The sequence below is a fragment of the Typopeltis vanoorti genome, chromosome 1 (assembly GCF_054136105.1).
Source record: "Typopeltis vanoorti isolate ZY-2024b chromosome 1, IOZ_Tvanoo_1.0, whole genome shotgun sequence".
Taxonomy (NCBI): Eukaryota; Metazoa; Arthropoda; class Arachnida; order Uropygi; family Thelyphonidae; genus Typopeltis; species Typopeltis vanoorti.
Window position 1 is genome coordinate 189,382,444 of NC_143549.1, and position 20,607 is coordinate 189,403,050.

Sequence of the window (20,607 nt, forward strand, 5' to 3'; positions counted from 1 at the left end):
CACTCTATTATGAAGAATCTATGAAAAAGTAAAATATTTCAACACAGTTTTTGGTAAGATAGAAATTAAATATAGAAGCATAATTATTTCTTTTCTTTTTAATTTAATATGTCAACCTCAAATGTGAGAAAACACCAAACCTATAACACAACGATGCTGTGTATGTGTGTGTGGGGGGGGGGGGGATGATTAGAGAGAAAAATATGGACTCTATTAACATGCTTCTTGAAGAACTGGGGAATTGTATATCAGTTGATGAACCCACAGTATGAAGGTTGTTCCGTAGAAAAGAGGCAGCTTCTCATGTTCTTACATGATTAAAAGAAAGAGAAGGAATGGTGATGGCCAATTCACTGGAGCAACACAATGAAAAGATCTAAAAAAAGACATAATGGAAAAACAGAGCATATGAGAAAGTAAATGGACAAAGTTTGTGAGAAAGGATCACCTCTTAAGCAGACTGCTACCATCTATTGGATACAGTCAAGCGATCTTACAGAAACTTTGGGATAGTGAGAACAGTCTTAAGTTAAGGCAAATTTGAGATCTATAAAGCGTTGGGAGTTTAGCAGGTGAAAAGTTCTCAAGAGTAGTGTTTTAAATAAAACAAATACCAAGAAAAAACAAATTGGAGAGTGAGGAGGCGATGTATTTGTGCTAGACAGGCTAGATGTGAAAGTCAGCCCAAGAAGCTAAAACTGAAGCCAAAAATTAAGAAAGGATTGTGTTAAGAGAGTACTGAAATTCACTATATAATCATCACCACCATTCAGGTATGGCAAGGAGATCAGTGTTTAAGGCATAAGTTATAAATTTTGAGGCTTGAATGATATGTGTACTACAAGATGTCTCAGCTGAAGAAGAGAAGTGGAGTGTATGTCATTAGGGAAAAACGTATACAGGATAAAGAGGTTATCAAGAAAATACCACTGATATATATAGGAGGAAGAGAATGTGTGATACATGTGCTTATTGAGATGAAACCATTCACCATGGTACACAATGAACAACCAAAGAGGAAACTGGCGATCCATTTTCAAATGGCATGAGGGAGACCATAAGATGGCAGCTTGGTAAGGACTCTATGCAGATTTGATCAAATACTTTGAAAATATTAAGGGAGACCATGAGTTTCTCAAAACTACTGAAACATCCCAATGAAATCCTCACTGGTACAATACTGTGTTAAAAGAAATTCACTATAAGAAACTATCCACTATAACAAACTATTCTTGCAGTCTCTATGAGTTTGCTATAGTGAAAGTTGACTGTTCTTGCCAAGGAGAAACCATTCCTCATACCCTTCTGTTATTGTCACTTGATAAGGTGCACAGTCTACCTTTTAGTGTCCTTATGGCAATTTGCTTCTTGGCATGATGATGGTGTGGAGTAACATGTAAATATCTTTCAGTGTTGAATTGTTTCTATATACCACAAAAGATAGTCGGTTTTGATCAGTAACTGAGGTTAGAACATCCAGAAAGAGAAATGTCCTGTTTTCCTTAATATCCACTGTGAAATGAATGCTATTATTTCAACTATTTAAGAAATTTCTAAAACTATAAAGTTTCAAATTTGAAGAACATGTTGACTAAACAAAGTCTGAAAAGGTTGATGGCATTCAGTGGAAAAATAACTACTAATCTAATAACTATACCATGTCTTCTCTCAGAATACTGGTAAAAAGATTTGTCTTTAAGATATCTGTCAGATCTAAACTGGCATCCTGTTGAAATAATCTTCAAATTTTTGATGTAAGATGTTTTTCCTACATGTGGAATTAGTAGTCATCATCATCATCAATTTCCTGATATGTACTGCTAAGGGGGGGGGGGGTTCAGGTTACACTATGACAGCACTACATGATTAAGTTAACATTATTATTAATCCCGAATCAATAATTTTCCTCCAGATCAGTCCATTATTTGTAAGAACTCTAATATTGTCATATCTAACATTTCATTCTTCTAAGGCATTGTGACTGAATCAATCCCCTAAACCTCGGCCCTCTACTGGGTCTCTTTCCTGCCATCTTGGCATCAAACACCCATGTTGCCAGTATTCCTCACCCATTCTATTCAAGTGGTCACACAATCCTAGATTAGCTCTAATTACACATTCCTGAATACTACTAGCATCCAGTTCCTTTCCAATATCTTCATTTTTAATATGATTCTACCATTGACCATTGGTTCACTCCCCTAATCTTTCTCAGAACCCTCATATCTGTAGCCTCCAGTCCTTGATCAAGTGCTTCATTTCTAATCAAACTCCCAGATCCATATAAAACTGGTCTGAACACTGTCTTGTACACTGCTAGTTTGGCGTTTTGGCTAATTTCTCTCTTATTCCATATAAATTTATTCAGCTGGCAACCCACTGCACCAGCCTTGCTTATTCTGTTGTCTATCTCCAGACTCAACCCACCATTCACACTAAAAAATCGTGCCTAAACAGCCAAAATCTTTTACCTGTTCTACAGGATTTCCATTCAGAATGCAGCTGAAGTTTTCTATGTTCCTGCTTATTTTCACAGTTTTGTCTTTTTATTGCTGATTTTCACACCAAATTCATTACAGCTGCCATTCAATTTACTTAGAGAATCCTAGGGACCTGCACTAGATGTGTTTAGGAGTACAACATCATCTGCATAAATCAAAGAACCAAGTTGGACATCTCTAATTCTATCAGGCCCAATGCCACTTTTCCTCATAACGTGCTCCATACAGACAATGAATGAGTGGAGATAATGTGCATCCTTGTCTTACCCCAGATTCTACATCAAACCATCCTCCTGCACTTCCTTCAATTCCAACTGCTGACCCAAACACAGACCATGCACTGCTCCATATAATGTTCCATTCACCCCATACAACTGCAGTCCCTTGAGAAGCTTTCCTCTGGCATCCTGTTGTATGCCTTTCCAGATCTGAAAATTCAAGTACAGATCCCTGTCATATTCCCACAATTTCTCAACTATTTGTCTCAAAGTGAAAATCTGATCCTGACAATCTCTATTTGGCCCAAACTCAACCTCCTCCTCTCCAAGACTCCCTTCCACAATCCTTCTCAACCTCTTTTCAAGTATACTTGCATAAACCCCACCACTTGGAACACTCAGTAGAGAAACTCCTCTGTAATTCTCACATTCAGCCCTATTCCCCTCTCTATAAATGGGCACTATGAGAGCTCCACTCCAATCGTTGGGAACTCGACCCTCTGTTCAAACTGGTTGGTGGAGATGGTAATAATAATAATAATAATAAAAATTATGATCTCTCCCACCTCTCATAAAGCCATGCTGTCCCCCTCTCATGGCATATCATATTCCTATCCTCCCCCCCAAAAAAAATCTGCACTAAACCAACTTTTCCAATACTTTAACTATGACTCTCCTGAGATACTAAAATACCTCCTTTATGTACTTTGTACTTCTAGGACTATCTTGTCTTTTTAAATTAAACAGCCTGCTTAGGAAACCATCTTATGCTTTTTTTTTTGTTAGACATGGGGATGATATCTCATCCAAACCTATGACTGTATTCACAGTGAGATTTCTTAAATATCCTAAACATCACCAGTTTATCTAATTTTGTGCTCATATCAAGTTGTCACATCAGTCACTGCATTATCTCCACCTGGATTATACACACTCGCAATGCTTCTGTCACCGTTAATTAAAGTTATCCTTACCAATATCCACTCCCCCCCCCCCTCCCCAAAGTCCTGTTCTATCTATCCTCCCTGAAAAATATAATATCGCCTTACATCAATGTAGTCTCACTAACATCCATATTTGAAAAATTCAGACTAACTAATGAAAAACTCCTTACCCTTGTTTTTGATATTTATGGCAATATGCATGCACGGCAACATCTCTCTCTCTCTCTCTCTCTCTAAGCCTAGAGACATCCTTGAATCTTGCAATGAGTGTCTCATTCAAAGTTGAGACCTGAGAAACTGCATTTGGCATTCATGATCTTTCTCAATCTCATACTTACTCATCTAAAGTAATGCTGTTCTCATAGTCAAATTTATCCTCCTTAATAGTTTTAGTTTCCCTTAGTTTGCACATCCATGCTTTCACTGAACAAAACTTTCTCAGCCTAACTCCAAATCCATTCAGGTGCAATCACTAATAGCTTTATTTTTTTCCCCTCATTTTGTGCAACTATTCTCTCACTGAACACATTTTCCAGTCTAACTCCATTCAAGAAATCCAATATGCAAATCAACTTCATTTCATGCATCAAATTCACTTCAAACATTTAAATATCAGGAAATACACATTTCTTGTACTTCAATAACTTATATGAAGGGGTTCTAGAAAGTTCTGACAGCACCTAGAACAAAAATGATATTACAGCAACTGATATAACTACAAGAAAGAACATACTAGTAGCAGAGTTATGAAGCTAACTTATGTTCTTATATTTTTATATCAGTTGCTTTAATATCATTTTTGTTTTATGTGTTTATCAGAACTTTCAGACCCTCACCCCCATTCCCACTCATAAGCCATTGCTTTGAGATGCATAAGAAACACAGTCATGAACGATAATTCTACAGATTAAGAGAACATTAAACTGGATTATTATATCATAAAGAAGGAAACTAATGGCTAATACTTTGCATCCATGCTTTCATTGACTGTGCTGCATACAGTAACTGCTTGATTGGTTTAAACCATCATTTCTAAAAGAAGAGGATATTTCTAAGAAACATTTTATAAAGACTTTCATGGCTTACCACATGTAAAAAAATATATATACAGAATTTTATTATAGAATTTTATTCAAAAATTCCAATATATTTCCTCCAATGTTACAGGGATATCATCAGGAGACAGACTGTTAGCTACATTCAAAACATGAATCATAAGAATGAGGCATGAAGCATACGCCTACTAGCTTGTATCTCAGTGCAGCTGAAGTGATATGATTATCATTATAGCTGAAAGGAACAACTGTAAAAGTTGTGTAGATAAACAAAATACTCTGATATAGTTGAAGGATATAGAAGTCAGGGATGACCAAGGAAAAGATAGAATGAGACAAGAACAGGCCACTAGGCCTAAATCTCTGTAAGGATGATGACGTGTAGATAAAAAATAATTTAAAATAATAATTAAAAATATATATATTATGAACATTACTAGTAATCACTTCCCAAAACTTAGAGATTGATATGCAGTCTGAGCACAGGGGCACGCCAGCAATATGTGCAATATGCGAGACACATACACAGGCGCCATAAAAACTTATAATTAATATATTTCGTATTTCATTTTTACTCACTGATACGTTTTTATAAAGTAATTTTTTATTGGGGGGGAGGGGTGGCAACTAAAGTTTTGCACACAGGCGCCAGACACTACTGGCACGCCCCTGTCTGAGCAGTAAGGTTCAGATTACTTCATAGCAAATTCACTACTGAACATGAATCTAATAACTATCTATACTTTCTGGATACCTTAATAATTCGAAATCCTACAAGTCACATTGAATTTTCAGTTTATCAGAAACCAACCTTTACTGGTAGATAGGTAAATATGACTTCTCCTATTGCTTCTGCCTTAGTATCTCCATGGTTGGGTCTGCCTCCCACTGACGAGACCTCAATAAAGATTGAAACCGGTCTGGGTAGTGGCCCTTCTCTTAATGCATAGCAATATACATGTCTGCAAGGAGATGTGCTTTGCATTATGGGAGATACTGAGACAAGGAGTGATGAGAGCTTGGTCCACCTTTGCTCAGAGTTGCTTGGTGTTGCACTACCTTACCCCAGTCCTGAAGATATTTTTAGGCACAAACTTTGTTTGCTTACACTTGGATAAAGGATTAAACTAAATTTATTATAGATACATTCAGTCATCTTCATACCATCATTTATCATAGAAGATAGGTATTATCAAGAGGCTTGTACATAGAGCTTGTATGATCTGCTCTTCTGGTTCCCTTTTGTTAGATAAACTGAATAATATTAAAAGCAATTTGATATGTATTGGATACAATGAAACTGCCATTCAAAAAATTATTGATAATTATCATCCATCTACCAGATTTACAATCTGATGTGAAAACGATTTCAATACCCTGCCTTAAAGGAATCTTAGAGCAAACAGTACAGATTTGCAAATTTAAATTATACACTTCCTTCAAACCAGCTCAAAAACTGTGTCCCTTCTTATCACCTCTCTCTCTCTCTCCCCCTCCTTACTAAATATCTATCAGGCACCCTGCTCATGGCATCTTTGCTTTTTTGGACAGACTAGCTGTTCTGCTTTGATTAGAATCCAAAAACATCAAAACTATATTACATTTCTGGAATCCAACAAGTCTGGCCTTGTTTCTCATGCTACTGACACTAGGCACAGAGTTGTTTGGAACCAAGCAAAGATAAATTTGATTATATTTTCCTTAAAACGTGTGAAATATTATGAAATCATCTGAACCTGAACTACTCAGACTGTATATCAATCTCTAAGATTGGAAAGTAATTACCATTAATTATTCATAATTTTTTAAAATTATTATTTAATTTTTTTTATCTACACAACTTTTACAATTATTCTTTTGAACTGTAATAGTGTAATCATATCTCCTCAGTTGTGACTGAGAGATGAGCTAGTAGGCACATACTTCATGACTCTTTCTTATGATTCATGCTTTGAAAATGTAGTTACATGTCTGTCCCTTGATATCCATGTAACATTAGATGAAATATATTGGAGTTTTTGAATAAAATTCTATATATTTGAATAAAATTCTATATATTTTTTACATGTATAAGCTGTGAAAGTTTTTTATAATATGTCTAGTACACATGCTCCATTAACTATTTATTTCTATGAAACATGCAACTCAAGATTAAACCACAGATCAATGCAAACTGACAAAGAATTGAGCACAGCATGCAATAAGGTAATTTTCATCACTCAAAATTAGGAATCAAACACAAAACTCTCTTATAAAACTAAGAAATTGTGAACTCCACATGAATCAATTGTAGTCCCAAATAACACACTGTTTACAGATATAGCACAAAATTAGACTTACTTCACCAGGATCATTATACCATAATTCTTCATGAAGTCTATCTGGATGTTGCTTTTTTATTTCCAGTTCTTCTAATGCATTGTCTTCTTCATCAGATTCATCACTGCTCGATGTAGTTGAGTTACTTTCTGAATCTTTAAAAGAAAATAGTTAAAAAAAAAGGCTATAATTTGGAAATAAAATATAATGAAATTTTCTTTTTTACTAAATAGTTTAAGGAAATTACAACATAAACTATGATAAACATTAAAATAAATTTTAATACACTTCCAATATTTCGGCAACGTCAAGTTGCCATTTTCACAGGAACTTAAGAACAAGACACGTGCATGCAGGCACAACAAACAGTAAATGAGGATGAAGCAGGAAGCTATTCTTTCTCCTAAAGTCCTGATGGTGCCCCCTAGCGGGCAATGTTGGTATTCTTGGGCGATTGGGCTGAAGGTCTTCTGATGTAGGTTTCCCAAATTTGAGGCAGTCTCATGCAGCCAAATTTGTTGAGGTTTGGATTGTTTCTTAGGGCTGAGGCTGATTCCAAGAAAATCCTTTCGTATTTACTATGGTGTATTCTCGTGGCTTTCTCCCACCGTATTCTAAGGCGGGTATCCAGCGCATGGTCTGCAAGACCAGAGTAGCTGTATTGGTGAAACCGGATGTAGTCCTTGTGTTCTGAAATTCTGATATTAGCTCACTTGCCTGTTTGGCCGAAATAGGACAGCTTACAGCTGCAAGGGACCTGGTATACATCAGATAGATCTAGGGGGGGGGGGGGAGGATGGTCTTTAGTAGAGCAGATAAGGGATGCCAATTTTTTATATGGTCTGTAACAAGAAGTCATGTTTTTTTAGGATTTTTGTAATTTTTTCCGAGGTGCCTCAGATATAGGGTATGGTGATGGATTTAGAGTAATCCTTGTTGTGAGGGGGGGGGGGGATTATTGGTTTCAATATTTTTTGGATTTTGGGGGGGGGGGACATTGGCTGAGAAAGTGCTTTAGTTCTGTCGTTAGGGCATTGTTATTTGAACAGATAAGTTTAGCCCTGTTGCGTAGTGTCTTATTAATGACTCCATACTGTTGCAAGGAGGGGTGGTGGGATTGTTGGTGAATGTATCTGCCTGTATGGGTGGATTTTCTATAGACTGAGAAAACCAAGGTTCCATCAGGCTGGTGGGTGACTAGTGTATCTAAGAAAGGAAGGCAGTTGTTGTTTTTTTTTCCCCTCTTCCAGGGTGAATTTGATTCTGGGGTGTTGGTTGTTTAAGTGTGTTAGGAAGGAGAGGAGTATATCGGAGCCATGTGGCCAAATAGCGAACACATCATCAACTTTTATATGGAGACAAAAGTCTCCATATAAAAGTTGGCCAAGAGTGGGGAGAGTGAACCCATGGCTGTCCCTTCTATTTGTTTGTAGAATTTTCCTTGCCAAACAAAATAGCCTGGAAATAGGGCTGTGATATCGGGAGGAAATTTAGCTTGGATTAGCACTAAGGATTCTTTGAGTAGGACATTTGTGAATAAGGAGAAGACATCAAACCTGACCATTATGTCAGTTGTCAGTGTGTTTGAGTGTAAGGTTTTCTATGTTGGCCTTGAAGTGGGCTGAGTTTTTTATGTGTGAAGATGTGCTGCCAGTATAGTGTGTGTGAGAGCTTTGGCCAAACGTTTAGATAGTTTGTAGGTGGGGGAATCAATGCCATCTACTATGGGACATAATGCACATTTTCCTTATGTATTTTTGGGAGCCCATAAATACAGGGGGGGGGGAGGATATGGAGTTAAATGATTTTAATTTGTTAGTGATTTCCACAGGCCAAGAAGTGACCTTCTTAAGGAACCTGTGGAGTTTTCTAATTTGTGAGTTGGTGGGATTGTACTCGATAGGGAGGTAAGTAGCCTGATCTAACAATAGAGCTTTCAGCTTACCTGTGTAATCCTTTTGGTTAAGCAATACTGTGGCATTCCCTTTATCAGCTTTGGTGATTATTATTTCCTTGTTTTTCTTTAATTCTAACAGAGATTTAATTTCCTTACTGGGCATGTTAGCTTTTGGTGGTTTAGCTTTGGTAAGAACACAAGCCACATCCAGTCTAATATCGTTGACGACGTGGTTTGGAAGGTGTCGCATCCCGCGTTCAATTCGTATCATAATATCTTCAGCAGGTATTCTTTTGGGCGCAATGGCGAAGTTGTGGCCACATGAGAGGGTGTCAGTGCTTCAGGTTTCACACTAAATGATGAAACGTTGACTACCATTTCAATAGGAAGTTGTGGTTTCAAGATCGAGTTCTTTTTTAAATTTTCAAATTTTTTGATGTGTCGATCTTGTACTTTTTTAATTCTTTCTCCGCTGCAGTGCACGAGATGTCGTATAAAATAGACCAAATTTCGTGTTCGAGTGCCTGGATAGCTAAGTAAGCATCATTCAGGAAACAGCGAGTCATAGCGATTTGTTCCCTGAGCAAAGCTTGGTTGTCATGGTTATAAATATGAAGAGCCTTTTGCGAAGAGAAACGGTGCTTAAATTTGACAAAGTTAGGAATTACCTGGTTATCCCGGCAGCATTTTAGGAAGGCGAGACGATTCAGTTGTCTTGATAGCTTTAACTTCATTTTACCATAATGGCATGCTTTACGTGTGATATCATCTCCGTGGATTATCGTAATTCTTGTGGAAAGGCTTAGATGTTGGTTATGCATTTTTACTAAATAGTTTAAGGAAATTACAACGTAAACTAGGATATACATTAAAATAAATTTTAATACACTTCCAATATTTCGGCAACATCATGTTGCCATTTTCACAGGAACTTAAGAACAAGACACGTGCATGCAGGCACAACAAACAGTAAATGAGGAAGAAGCAGGAAGCTATTCTTTCTCCTAAAGTCCTAATGATGCCCCCCCTAGCAGGCAATGTTGGTATTCTTGGGCGATTGGGCTGAAGGTCTTCTGATGTAGGTTTCCCAAATTTGAGGCAGTCTCATGCAGCCAAATTTGTTGAGGCTTGGATTGTTTCTTAGGGCTGAGGCTGATTCCATGAAAAGCCTTTCATATTTGTATTTACAATGGTGTATTATCGTGAGTTTCTTCTACCATATTCTATGGCAGGTATCCAGCACATGGTCTGCAAGACCAGAGTGGCTGTATTGGTGAAACCGGATGTAGTCCTTGTGTTCTGAAATTCTGATATTCGCTGTCCTGCCTGTTTGGCCAAAGTAGGGACAGCTTACAGCTACAAGGGACCTAGTATACACCAGGTAGATCTAGGAGGGGGGGGGGGAGGTTGGTCTTTAGTAGAGCAGATAAGGGATGCCAATTTTTTATATGGTCTGTAACAAGAGTTAAGTTATGGTTTTTTAGGATTTTGTAATTTTTTCCGAGGTGCCTCAGATATAGGGTATGGTGATGGATTTAGAGTAATCCTTGTTATGAGGGGTGGTTGTGGTTTATTGGTTTCAATATTTTTTGGATTTTTTTTTGGGGGGGGGGGGTAGCCATTGGCTGAGAAAGTGTTGAGAATGTGCTTTAGTTCTGTCGTTAGGGCATTGTCATTTGAACAGATAAGTTTAGCCCTGTTGTGTAGTGTCTTATTAATGACTCCATATTGTTGCGAGGAGGGGTGGTGGGATTGTTGGTGAATGTATCTGCCTGTATGGGTGGGTTTTCTATAGACTGAGAAAACCAAGGTTCCATCAGGCTGGCGGGTGACTAGTGTGTCTAAGAAAGGAAGGCAGTTGTTTTTTTCCTCTTCCAGGGTGAATTTGATTCGGGTGTGTTGGTTGTTTAAGTGTATTAGGAAAGAGAGGAGTGTATCGGAGCCATGTGGCCAAATAGCGAACACATCATCAACATAGCAAAGCCAAATGGTTGGTTTTTGTGGGGCAGAGTTTAAGGCTTTCTCTTCAAAAGTCTCCATTTAAAAGTTGGCCAAGGGTTGGGAGAGTGGAGAACCCATGACTGTCCCGTCTATTTGTTTGTAGAATTTTCCTTGCCAAACAAAATAGCATGAGTTCATTGTGAACTGAAATAGGGCTGTGATATCAGGAGGAAATTTAGCTTGGATTAGCTCTAAGGATTCTTTGAGTGGGACATTTGTGAATAAGGAGGATACATCAAAACTACTATTACGTCAGTGTGTTTGAGTGTAAGGTTTTCTATGCTGGCTTTGAAGTGGGCTGAGTTTTTTATGTGTGAAGGTGTGTTGCCAGTATGGTGTGTGAGAGCTTTGGCCAAATGTTTAACTAGTTTGTATGTGGGGGAATCAATGATATCCACTATGGGACGTAATGTCACATTTTCATTATGTATTTTTGGGAGTCCATAAATACGGGTGGGGGAGGGGTATGGAGTTAAATGGTTTTAATTTGTTAGTGAGTTGCCTTAGAGACTGCCTCAAATTTGGGAAACCTACATCAGAAGACCTTCAGCCCAATCGCTCAAGAATACCAACATTGCCTGCTAGGGGGACACCATCAGGACTTTAGGAGAAAGAATAGCTTCCTGCTTCTTCCTCATTTACTGTTTGTTGTGCCTGCGTGCACGTGTCTTGTTCTTAAGTTCCTGTGAAAATTGCAACGTGACGTTGCCGAAATATTGGAAGTGTATTAAAATTTATTTTAATGTATATCCTTGTTTACGTTGTAATTTCCTTAAACTATTTAGTAAAAATGCATAACCAACGTCTACGCCTTTCCACGAGAAATGAAATTTTCATTACAATTTATATTTTGTTTCCATGAAATGAACCTTTAATAAGTTTTTTAAGTTCATTTATGATAATTAAAATGAAAAAGAAGCTATTCAGATCTGAACTATGAAACTCTTGTTTCCTGCAAACTCTGGTTTGCAGGAAACAAGAGAAACTGTAATTTTCAAACAAGCAATCAAAAGGTTCTGATAAATAGAGAAGTAGTGAGAAAAAAAAATTTTTTTTTTTTGAAGTGATGATAAGAAACTGAACAATGGGTGAAGGGGAAAAATGAAAAAGATAAAAAAGAAGATGAAAAGGATCATCTAAATATAACCACACAAAACAAGTTAAGTAACACTTATGAATTACAGAATAACAAAAGTACTTTGATATAAAGTGGACCATTAAATAAGAACATTTCTTATTTACTTTACTAATCGTGATAATGGATGCATTTCAACATCACATTGCATCTAATCCAAACTTACTGTTAACAGCTTAACAGTAAATTACAAACTTTTAAATTGTGAACTGAACAATAAGATACTAAGCTTTGTATAAATTATCTTCTCATTACATAATCCAACTTCTTCTTCTTCTTGTGCCTTATCCCATCTATTTGTGGTCGACCTTCTTACATGATGCAACCTTCTGTGCGCAATCCCAACCAACTTCTCACAGAGCCCGACATTGGGGGAGAGGTATTTTTGTCTGTAGAAGTGTGTGCTCATTGGGCTGGTTTACCTGTTCTGAGGGACAAAAAACCTGGGTTTCTGGGAGAAAAAACCCTCACCTCCATATGAGATTCACCTTTAGTCAAAAGAGACCAGATAAAGGTTCCTCACATCACAGATGGGAATCGAACCCAGATCTTTCTGACCAAAAGGCTTCGTCTATACCGACTGGGCTACAGAGACTCTTCATTACATAACACAACAACCTTATACAATTAAAAATATACTGTATTTTTCGATGGATAATGCGCACCTAATGTATAACGCGCACCCACAACATTTTCATCACTTCTTTTGCTACATAGATAACGCGCATGCGCCAACTAGCGGTAGAGTTAGGAAGTACAGACAGAGAATGGAGGAATTCTTTAAAAACACGTGTGTTGCTAGTAGCAGTGGTCAACATGGAAGACAGAAGTACTTCTCAGAGAAAATCCTACACAGTGCAGTTCAAACTTGAAGTGGTAGAAGTAGCAAAGGAAAAAGGGAATTGTGAAGCTGGTAGATTGTTCAGTGTTGGAGAAATTAGTGTTTGTGAATGGCGAAAGGCTGAAACAGTCCTGAAATGTTTACATACGAAGAAACGTGCTATGAGGTTTAGAAGGTGCTTGTGGCCAACCATAGAAAAAAAAAAACTGTTTGATTGGGTTGTTGAAAGAGCTAAAGATAGGAGAATATCTACTGTCTGTGTGTTGCAGGAATCAAAAAGAATTGTGCAAAATGATAATATAAAGGATTTCAAGGCCTACCTATCTTGGGTTTTTGGATTTATGAAGAGAAGCAATTTAATAGTGCACTCCTTCACTAGTGTTGGACAAAATTTGCCAGGTGACTGGGAAGTGTAAGTAGCTAAATTTCATTTGTTTCTGAGAGAAAACTTGTGTGGGGTTGATGCTTGTCACTTTAGGAATATAGATGAGGTTCCTGTAAGTTTGACATGCCTAGTTCTAGGACTGTGAATCTGAAGGGAGCAAAAGAGGTTTCAGTTGCTACAACAGGGCATGAAAGGTCTAAATTTACTGTGGTTCTCTGTGTAACTGCAAATGGTTCCAAACTGCCAACGATGGTGATTTTCAAAAGAAAGACTGTTCCAAAAGGTTGTGATTCCAAAGATATTATTGTTACTGCTAATGATAAAGGTTGAATAAATTCCGAGGTTATGAAATTTTGGTTGGAGAATGTGAGGCAAAAGAGAAAAATGACATTTTTTCAACCCAAAATCTTTGTTAGTGTTGGATTCCAAATTGGCCGTCATTCCAGGTTGTTTAACAAAAAAAAACTCCAACCCCTTGATCTTGCAATAAATAAACCATTCAAAGATGATTTGCGGGCTAAGTGGGAAGACTGCATGATGAATGGCATCCATGAATATAACAAAACAGGGCAGATGAAAAGAATGTCATATAAAGATATAATTACGTGGATTGTAGAAAGTTGGGCTGCTATAAGTGAAAACTGTGTTAGAAATGGTTTCATTAAGGGAATGCACAAGGGAATGCAGTGGTGTCCGGTGACAATGATTATGATGCTGAAGAAATACCAAATAAAATATTTAACACAACTGATTCTTTCAATATTGAGTCTGATGAAGAATTTTTTTGGATTTGAATAGTGTAATGAAGAAGATGGAGGGGCCGAGAAGGAAGTGGGAGGCAGGATACAAGCGGGTTGGAGGAACTGGAGAGAGATGGCTGGAGTGCTATGCAATAAGAAGGTGCCAATCAATCTGAAAGGCAAAATCTATAGGACAGTAGTGAGGCCAGCTATGACATATGCTATGGAAACTGTAGCCCTGAGGAAAAATAACATCAACAGGATGGAGGTAGCAGAGATGAGAATGCTTAGGTGGATGTACAGTGTGACCAGAAAGGATCATCTGAGAAATGACTATGTGAGGGGAACAGTGAAAGTTACAAACTTATGAGCAAATATACAGGAGGCAAAGTTGAGATAGTTTGGTCATGTGATGAGGAGGGAGGACGAATATGTGGGAAGAAAGGTCATGCAGATGGAGGTGCAAGGAAGGAGGAAGTGTGGCAGCCAAAGAAGAGATGGAGGGAGCTGGTAGAAGAGGACTTGAGGATGAAGAACTTGGATGTGGTGACAGCGCAAGACAGGAGAATGTGGAGGAGACTCATCATTAACAGCGACCCCACTTAAGCAGGACAAGCCACAGCAGAAGAAGAAGAAGAATGTTCAATAAATATTAAGTAATACTTCTACCTTAGTTTTGTTATTACATTTGATTTCCCTCTATTACCTTTCAAATGTATACAGTGCATGTTCATCTTTAACGCATTTAGACTTTTTTGTATAGATAACACACGCGTTATCTATCGAAAAATACGGTAAATGACAGGCCATGTTCAGAGGCACAGTGGTATCCTTACAAATGCAGATATAAACTGCCAATAATATATATACACACTAACTCTATACACAAGAGGCTGCAAAACTTGAGCACATCAGTTGTGCTGTAAGTGTTGTGTGTGTGTGTGGGGGGGGGGGGGGGGGGGGCAAAATCCAATAAAGCTCCATGAAGTTTATAGAATTTTTTTAATGACATTAAATAATTTCATTATTATGATTACAGCTATTTTGCCTGCTTCAGTTTAGGAGTACCCCTGTTTAAATGTCATTGGCTATTTACTCATGGATTCTTAGGGCATTATGAGTGTAGATGTACTAAAAAGTATATGTAGCCTAAGGAATAGAAAATTGCACATACCTTTTTCTGGGTGTTGTGGCTTTTCCTCAGTCTGCGATGTCGAAAACTGCAGAGTGTGTGTGTGGGGGGGGGTAGGCCGTTTGGTAGAATAAGTTGGAAAAACCCGGGTTTTTTTCGTAACATATAGAAACATATATTTTTATATAGGGTGGGGAAAAAATGAAAGGGTTAATTTTTTTTAAAATAGGGAGAGGGAAGGGGAAAGGTGGTTGACGGGGTGTGGACCGTTTCGACTATTCGTGGTCGTCATCTGAACACATTGGGAAAGTGGAAGCTATGTCAGGTCGGGTGAGTGCTTCTGCTTTAGAGGTGTTTGTGTTGTCTCCTATTGGTCGGGGTTGTGACCTCAATTTTATGTTGTGAAGCTTCCAAACCTCGGAGATTATGTAGGGTCTGTGTACGTTGATAGAGTTCGCGTCACACTTTATAGCTATAAACTGTTTGCGTAGTTAATCAGTTGTGTAGGACTATGCAAACTACGCAAACAAGACAGCAAAAAACCGCCAACCAAGTACCAAAACTAACTTCCCTACACAAAAAATTAGCAAACTACCATACACCCAAAACACATACAAAGCCTATAAATACATCTTCAAACATACTGACTACAAACTGGTATTCACCACTAGCCAAAAACTGGCAAACCTCCTAAAATCCACCAAACCTCACACACAAAAAGAAATATTTGAACAGCATAATGTAGTCTATAAATTTCCCTGCCAAAAAGACTGTGACATCACCTACACAGGTTCCACCATCAGGTCTTTATGGGCAAGACTACAAGAACACTTCCGTGACTGTAACATCCCTATTCCAGAACATTTAAACACTAAAAAACGCAACATCAAAAAGAAAAATCGTATACAAAACACAGGAAAAACGGAAATAGCTGTTCACGCCCTTGAACAAAAACACACCCCGCAGATAGACAAGGCCATCATAATAGACAGACAAGACAACGAAACAATGCTCAGAATATCGGAAACAATAGCTATAAAGTGTGACGCGAACTCTATCAACGTACACAGGCCCTACATAATCTCCGAGGTTTGGAAGCTTCACAACATAAAATTGAGGTCACAACCCCGACCAATAGGAGACAACACAAACACTTCTAAAGCAGAAGCACTCACCTGACCTGACATAGCTTCCACTTTCCCAATGTGTTCAGATGACGACCACGAATAGTCGAAACGGTCCACACCCCGTCAACCACCTTTCCCCTTCCCCCTCCCTATTTTAAAAAAAATTAACCCTTTCATTTTTTCCCCACCCTATATAAAAATATATGTTTCTATATGTTACGAAAAAAACCCGGGTTTTTCCAACTTATTCTACCAAACGGCCTACCCCCCCCCCCCCACACACACACTCTGCAGTTTTCGACATCGCAGACTGAGGAAAAGCCACAACACCCAGAAAAAGGTATGTGCAATTTTCTATTCCTTAGGCTACATATACTTTTTAGTACATCTACACTCATAATGCCCTAAGAATCCATGAGTAAATAGCCAATGACATTTAAACAGGGGTACTCCTAAACTGAAGCAGGCAAAATAGCTGTAATCATAATAGTTTATAAAGAGGAGTAACATGGGAGTTTTCCCAGAAATAATATATATAAAATAATTTCATTTCTGCTAATCTGCTAAGATAATGATGATGACAGGATTAAGAAATGTCATTTTCACCATTAAAATGTATTCATGCATGTGATCTTTTTTTTTTTTTTTATGAGATAAAGGATTTTTAATTCTTCCCTAATTCTTGATCTTAACTTGCCCTTTTAAAGGCATCATCAAAAATAGATTTCATATTTATGAATTTAGAGACACAAAACACACGTGTTGAAATGATTATTTTAGGCCATCATTTCAACCCCTGTATTGAGGTTATCATCAGAAAGATACATGTGTATAGGAAACCAAGCTACATGCTCTTGCACTCTATAAAGGTAAATGAAATCTATGCTGTTAATTAATCTTTTTCTTAGCCTGACCTCTAGTGATAAAAATTAACAAATAAATAAAAATAATAGGGGTGCTTAAGGATCAAAGCTGTATAACTGAGAGGAGACCTCCACATAGCCTTTAAAGGAATGCGGAGAACCGACCAGGGCTTCTGACCTAATGTCCAATCCTCACCTTCTCGTGGTGCAACCTGTTGGGTATCTACTTTGATACTGAACGAACAAGGATGGGATGGCAATTTGGGATTTAGCCGACCAAATTGTATTCTTATTGGTTAAACCAAAATAAAAAATGATGGTACAACATGACAAAATTTCATGCCGGCTGGGGCATCGCCCGGTTAAACAAGGTCCCCGTTGTTTTTGCCAGGGAACCAGGGCGAACAGCGAAAAGTCAGCTACTGGAACAAATCTGAAAACAAACCCCAACTCAACATCACCAGAGTTAAAGATCGGTACTATCAATGTAAGAAGCCTGAATGGCAAAGAAATGGAGCTAGCTAAGGAATTAGATAAGTACCAGATCAACATAATAGGGGTGACTGAAACAAAAAAGACCAAAACTGGTGAGATCTTTCTGAGCAATAAATACAAAATGTTATATTCAGGCAATGACAATCAAGGAAAAGAAGTAGTTGCCATAGTATTCAACACAAAATATGAGGCTAATCTTCTTGAATGGCAGGCAGTCTCAAGTAGAGTCATGTGGGCAAATATGAGAATGGGGAACAGGACAATGAGACTTATTTGTGCCTATGGTCCCACAGAAGCTTCTACTAAGGTAGAAGTGGAGGAATTTTTTGACGCTTTAGAAAAAGCAACTGACACAATGAAAAAGGAAAAGTTGGTCCTCGTTGGGGATCTAAATAGCAGAGTAGGAAATGATTGTGAGACGTATAAAAATATCTTGGGAAAATTTGGAGAAAAGAGCAAAGCTAATAATAATGGCAAATATCTGTTGGATTTCTGCTCAGGACATGGACTGGTTATTACTAACACCATGTTCCAACATAAAAATGTGCACAAATTCACATGGAGAGAAGAGGCAAGGAATAAGAAAAGTCTCATCGACTATGTTATTGTTGATAGTGATGTTTTCTCCCTGGTGCAGGACAAAAGAGTGTACAGAGGATTGGAAATTGGAAGCGATCACTATTTAGTCTTGAGCAGGGTAAAATTGAATTTCATATTGAAAAGAATAACATGTAAGAAAGTTTTAAAGCGAATAAAAGTTGAGCAGCTCTCAGATGTGAACTGTAGAGTAAAATACAGAAAGATTATTGAAAAGAAAATGAAAGAGTTTGAGAACATGAATCAAACCTTGGAGATTCAGTGGCAAAATCTGAAGAAAACATTGATTGATTCTGCCAGAGAGGAATGTGGTGAGGTTGTCTGCAAGGATAAAAAAATCAGAACTCCCTGGTGGACACAGGAAGTTAAAGAGGAAGTGAAGGAAAAGAAGAAAGCATATCAAAAGTTCCTGGCAAATAAGTCAGATTGTGCTCTTAGAGAATACAGAGACAAATGTAAGAAAGCGAAACACTGTGTAAAACTAGCTAAACAAAAGTCATGGGAGGACTTTGGCAAGAATATAGAAAATAAATACCAAGAAGGTGGCAAAATATTCTGGAGGTTGTTGAAGAAGCTTAAGAATGGAGGAAAGAGTGCTATAAAAGGAATTAGAGATGATAAAGGTGACATGAAAATGGGAGAAAAAGATATTCTTGAAGTATGGAGTAATTACTTTGAAAAACTGCTAAATGAAACAAGCAGTGATGACAGCACAGTGATAAAAAACACTGACCAGGCATGCAGTCAGGAATACATATCCATACTTGAAGTAGAAAAAGCCATCAAAGGCTTGAAATGTGGAAAGGCAGCAGGAGTAGATGATATTCGACCAGAAATGCTGAAGTATGGTGGTATAAAAGTCTTACAGTGGCTGCACTGCATAGTTCAAAAAGACTGGACTAAGGGATGAATTCCCGATGATTAGAGTAGAGCTCTCACAGTACCCATATATAAAAAGGGAAATAAAACTGAATGTGAGAATTACAGAGGTATTTCCCTACTGGGTGTTCCTGGCAAGATCTATGCAAGTATACTTGAGAAACAGTTGAGAAGAATTGTGGAAGAATAGCTTGGTGAAGAACAAGCTGGATTCAGGCCAAAAGAAGATATCAGGATCAGATCTTCACTTTACGACAAATAGTCGAGAAAGCATGGGAATATAACAAAGATCTGTATTTAAGTTTTGTCGATTTGGAAAAGGCATATGACAAGGTGCCAAGAGAGAAGCTATTCAATACACTGCAGTTATATGGTGTCAATGGGGCATTATATCAAGCAATACTTAGTCTTTATTTGAGTTGTAAGTCAGCAGTTAGAATTGAAGGAAGTACAGGAAGATGGTTTAATGTTAAATCTGGTGTGAGACAAGGATGTACATTATCCCCTCTGTTATTCATTATCTATATGGATCACATTATGAAGGAAAGTGGTATTAAACTTGATATCAAAATTGGAGATGTTAATGTCAGCTCTTTGCTTTATGCGGATGATGTTATACTTCTAAATAAATCCGCTACCAGTCTGCAAGATTCTCTGACTAAATTGAATAACTGTTGTAATAGATGTGGTATGAAGGTCAGCAATAAAAAGACAAAGACAATGAAAATAGGCAGAATCAATGAAAATGTCAACTGTGTTGTGAATGGAGAACCTGTGGAACAAGTAAAACATTTCAGTTACTTAGGCACGATTTTTACTGAAGATGGTAAATTAAATATAGAAATAGACAACAGAATCAGCAAAGCTGGTATGGTGGGAAGTCAACTGAATAAATTCATATGGAATAAGAGAGAAATTAGTCGGAACACTAAATTAGCTGTATACAAGACAGTGTTCAAACCAGTTTTAACTTATGGATCTGAGAGCTGGGTCAGAAGTAAAACACTTGACCAAAGACTAGAGACTGCAGATATGAGAGTCCTGAGAAAGATTAGTGGCGTGAACAGATGGCATCAATGGCAATATCATATTAAAAATGAGGATATTAGGAAAGAACCTTGACATTGTCAGCATCCACAAATGCGTTAGCAGAGCTAATCTCAGGTGGTATGGTCACTTAAATAGAATGGGAGAAGAAAGATTAGCAAAACAAGTGTTCTTTGCCAGGTTGGCAGGAAAACGACCCAGAGGAAGACCAAGATAGAGGTGGATTGATATGGTAAAAAGTGCCTTAGACGATAGAAATATAAGATCTGATAATGTTGGAGTCTTGACAAGTAACAGACTGATTTGGAGGAAAATTGTAGATAGGAAGTTAGTAATGATGTAAATTTTTCATGTAGTACTGTCATATCCTGTATACCCCTTGAGGGTACATGGCAGGAATTTCATGATGATGATGATAAAAATAATAAAAA

At 37.7% G+C, this 20,607-nt stretch overlaps 1 protein-coding gene across 4 annotated transcripts in view; it reads right to left on the reverse strand.

Annotated features, from left to right (window-relative positions):
- drosha (ribonuclease 3 drosha) overlaps nucleotides 1-20,607 on the reverse strand; it is a 454,213-nt gene that overhangs the window by 327,428 nt on the left and 106,178 nt on the right. For all 4 annotated transcript variants that reach the window (XM_090395920.1, XM_090395901.1, XM_090395928.1 and 1 more), the window contains one exon: nucleotides 7,059-7,192. In XM_090395920.1, coding sequence (XP_090252046.1) covers nucleotides 7,059-7,192 — 134 coding nt within the window. The remainder of the gene's footprint in view (nucleotides 1-7,058; nucleotides 7,193-20,607) is intronic.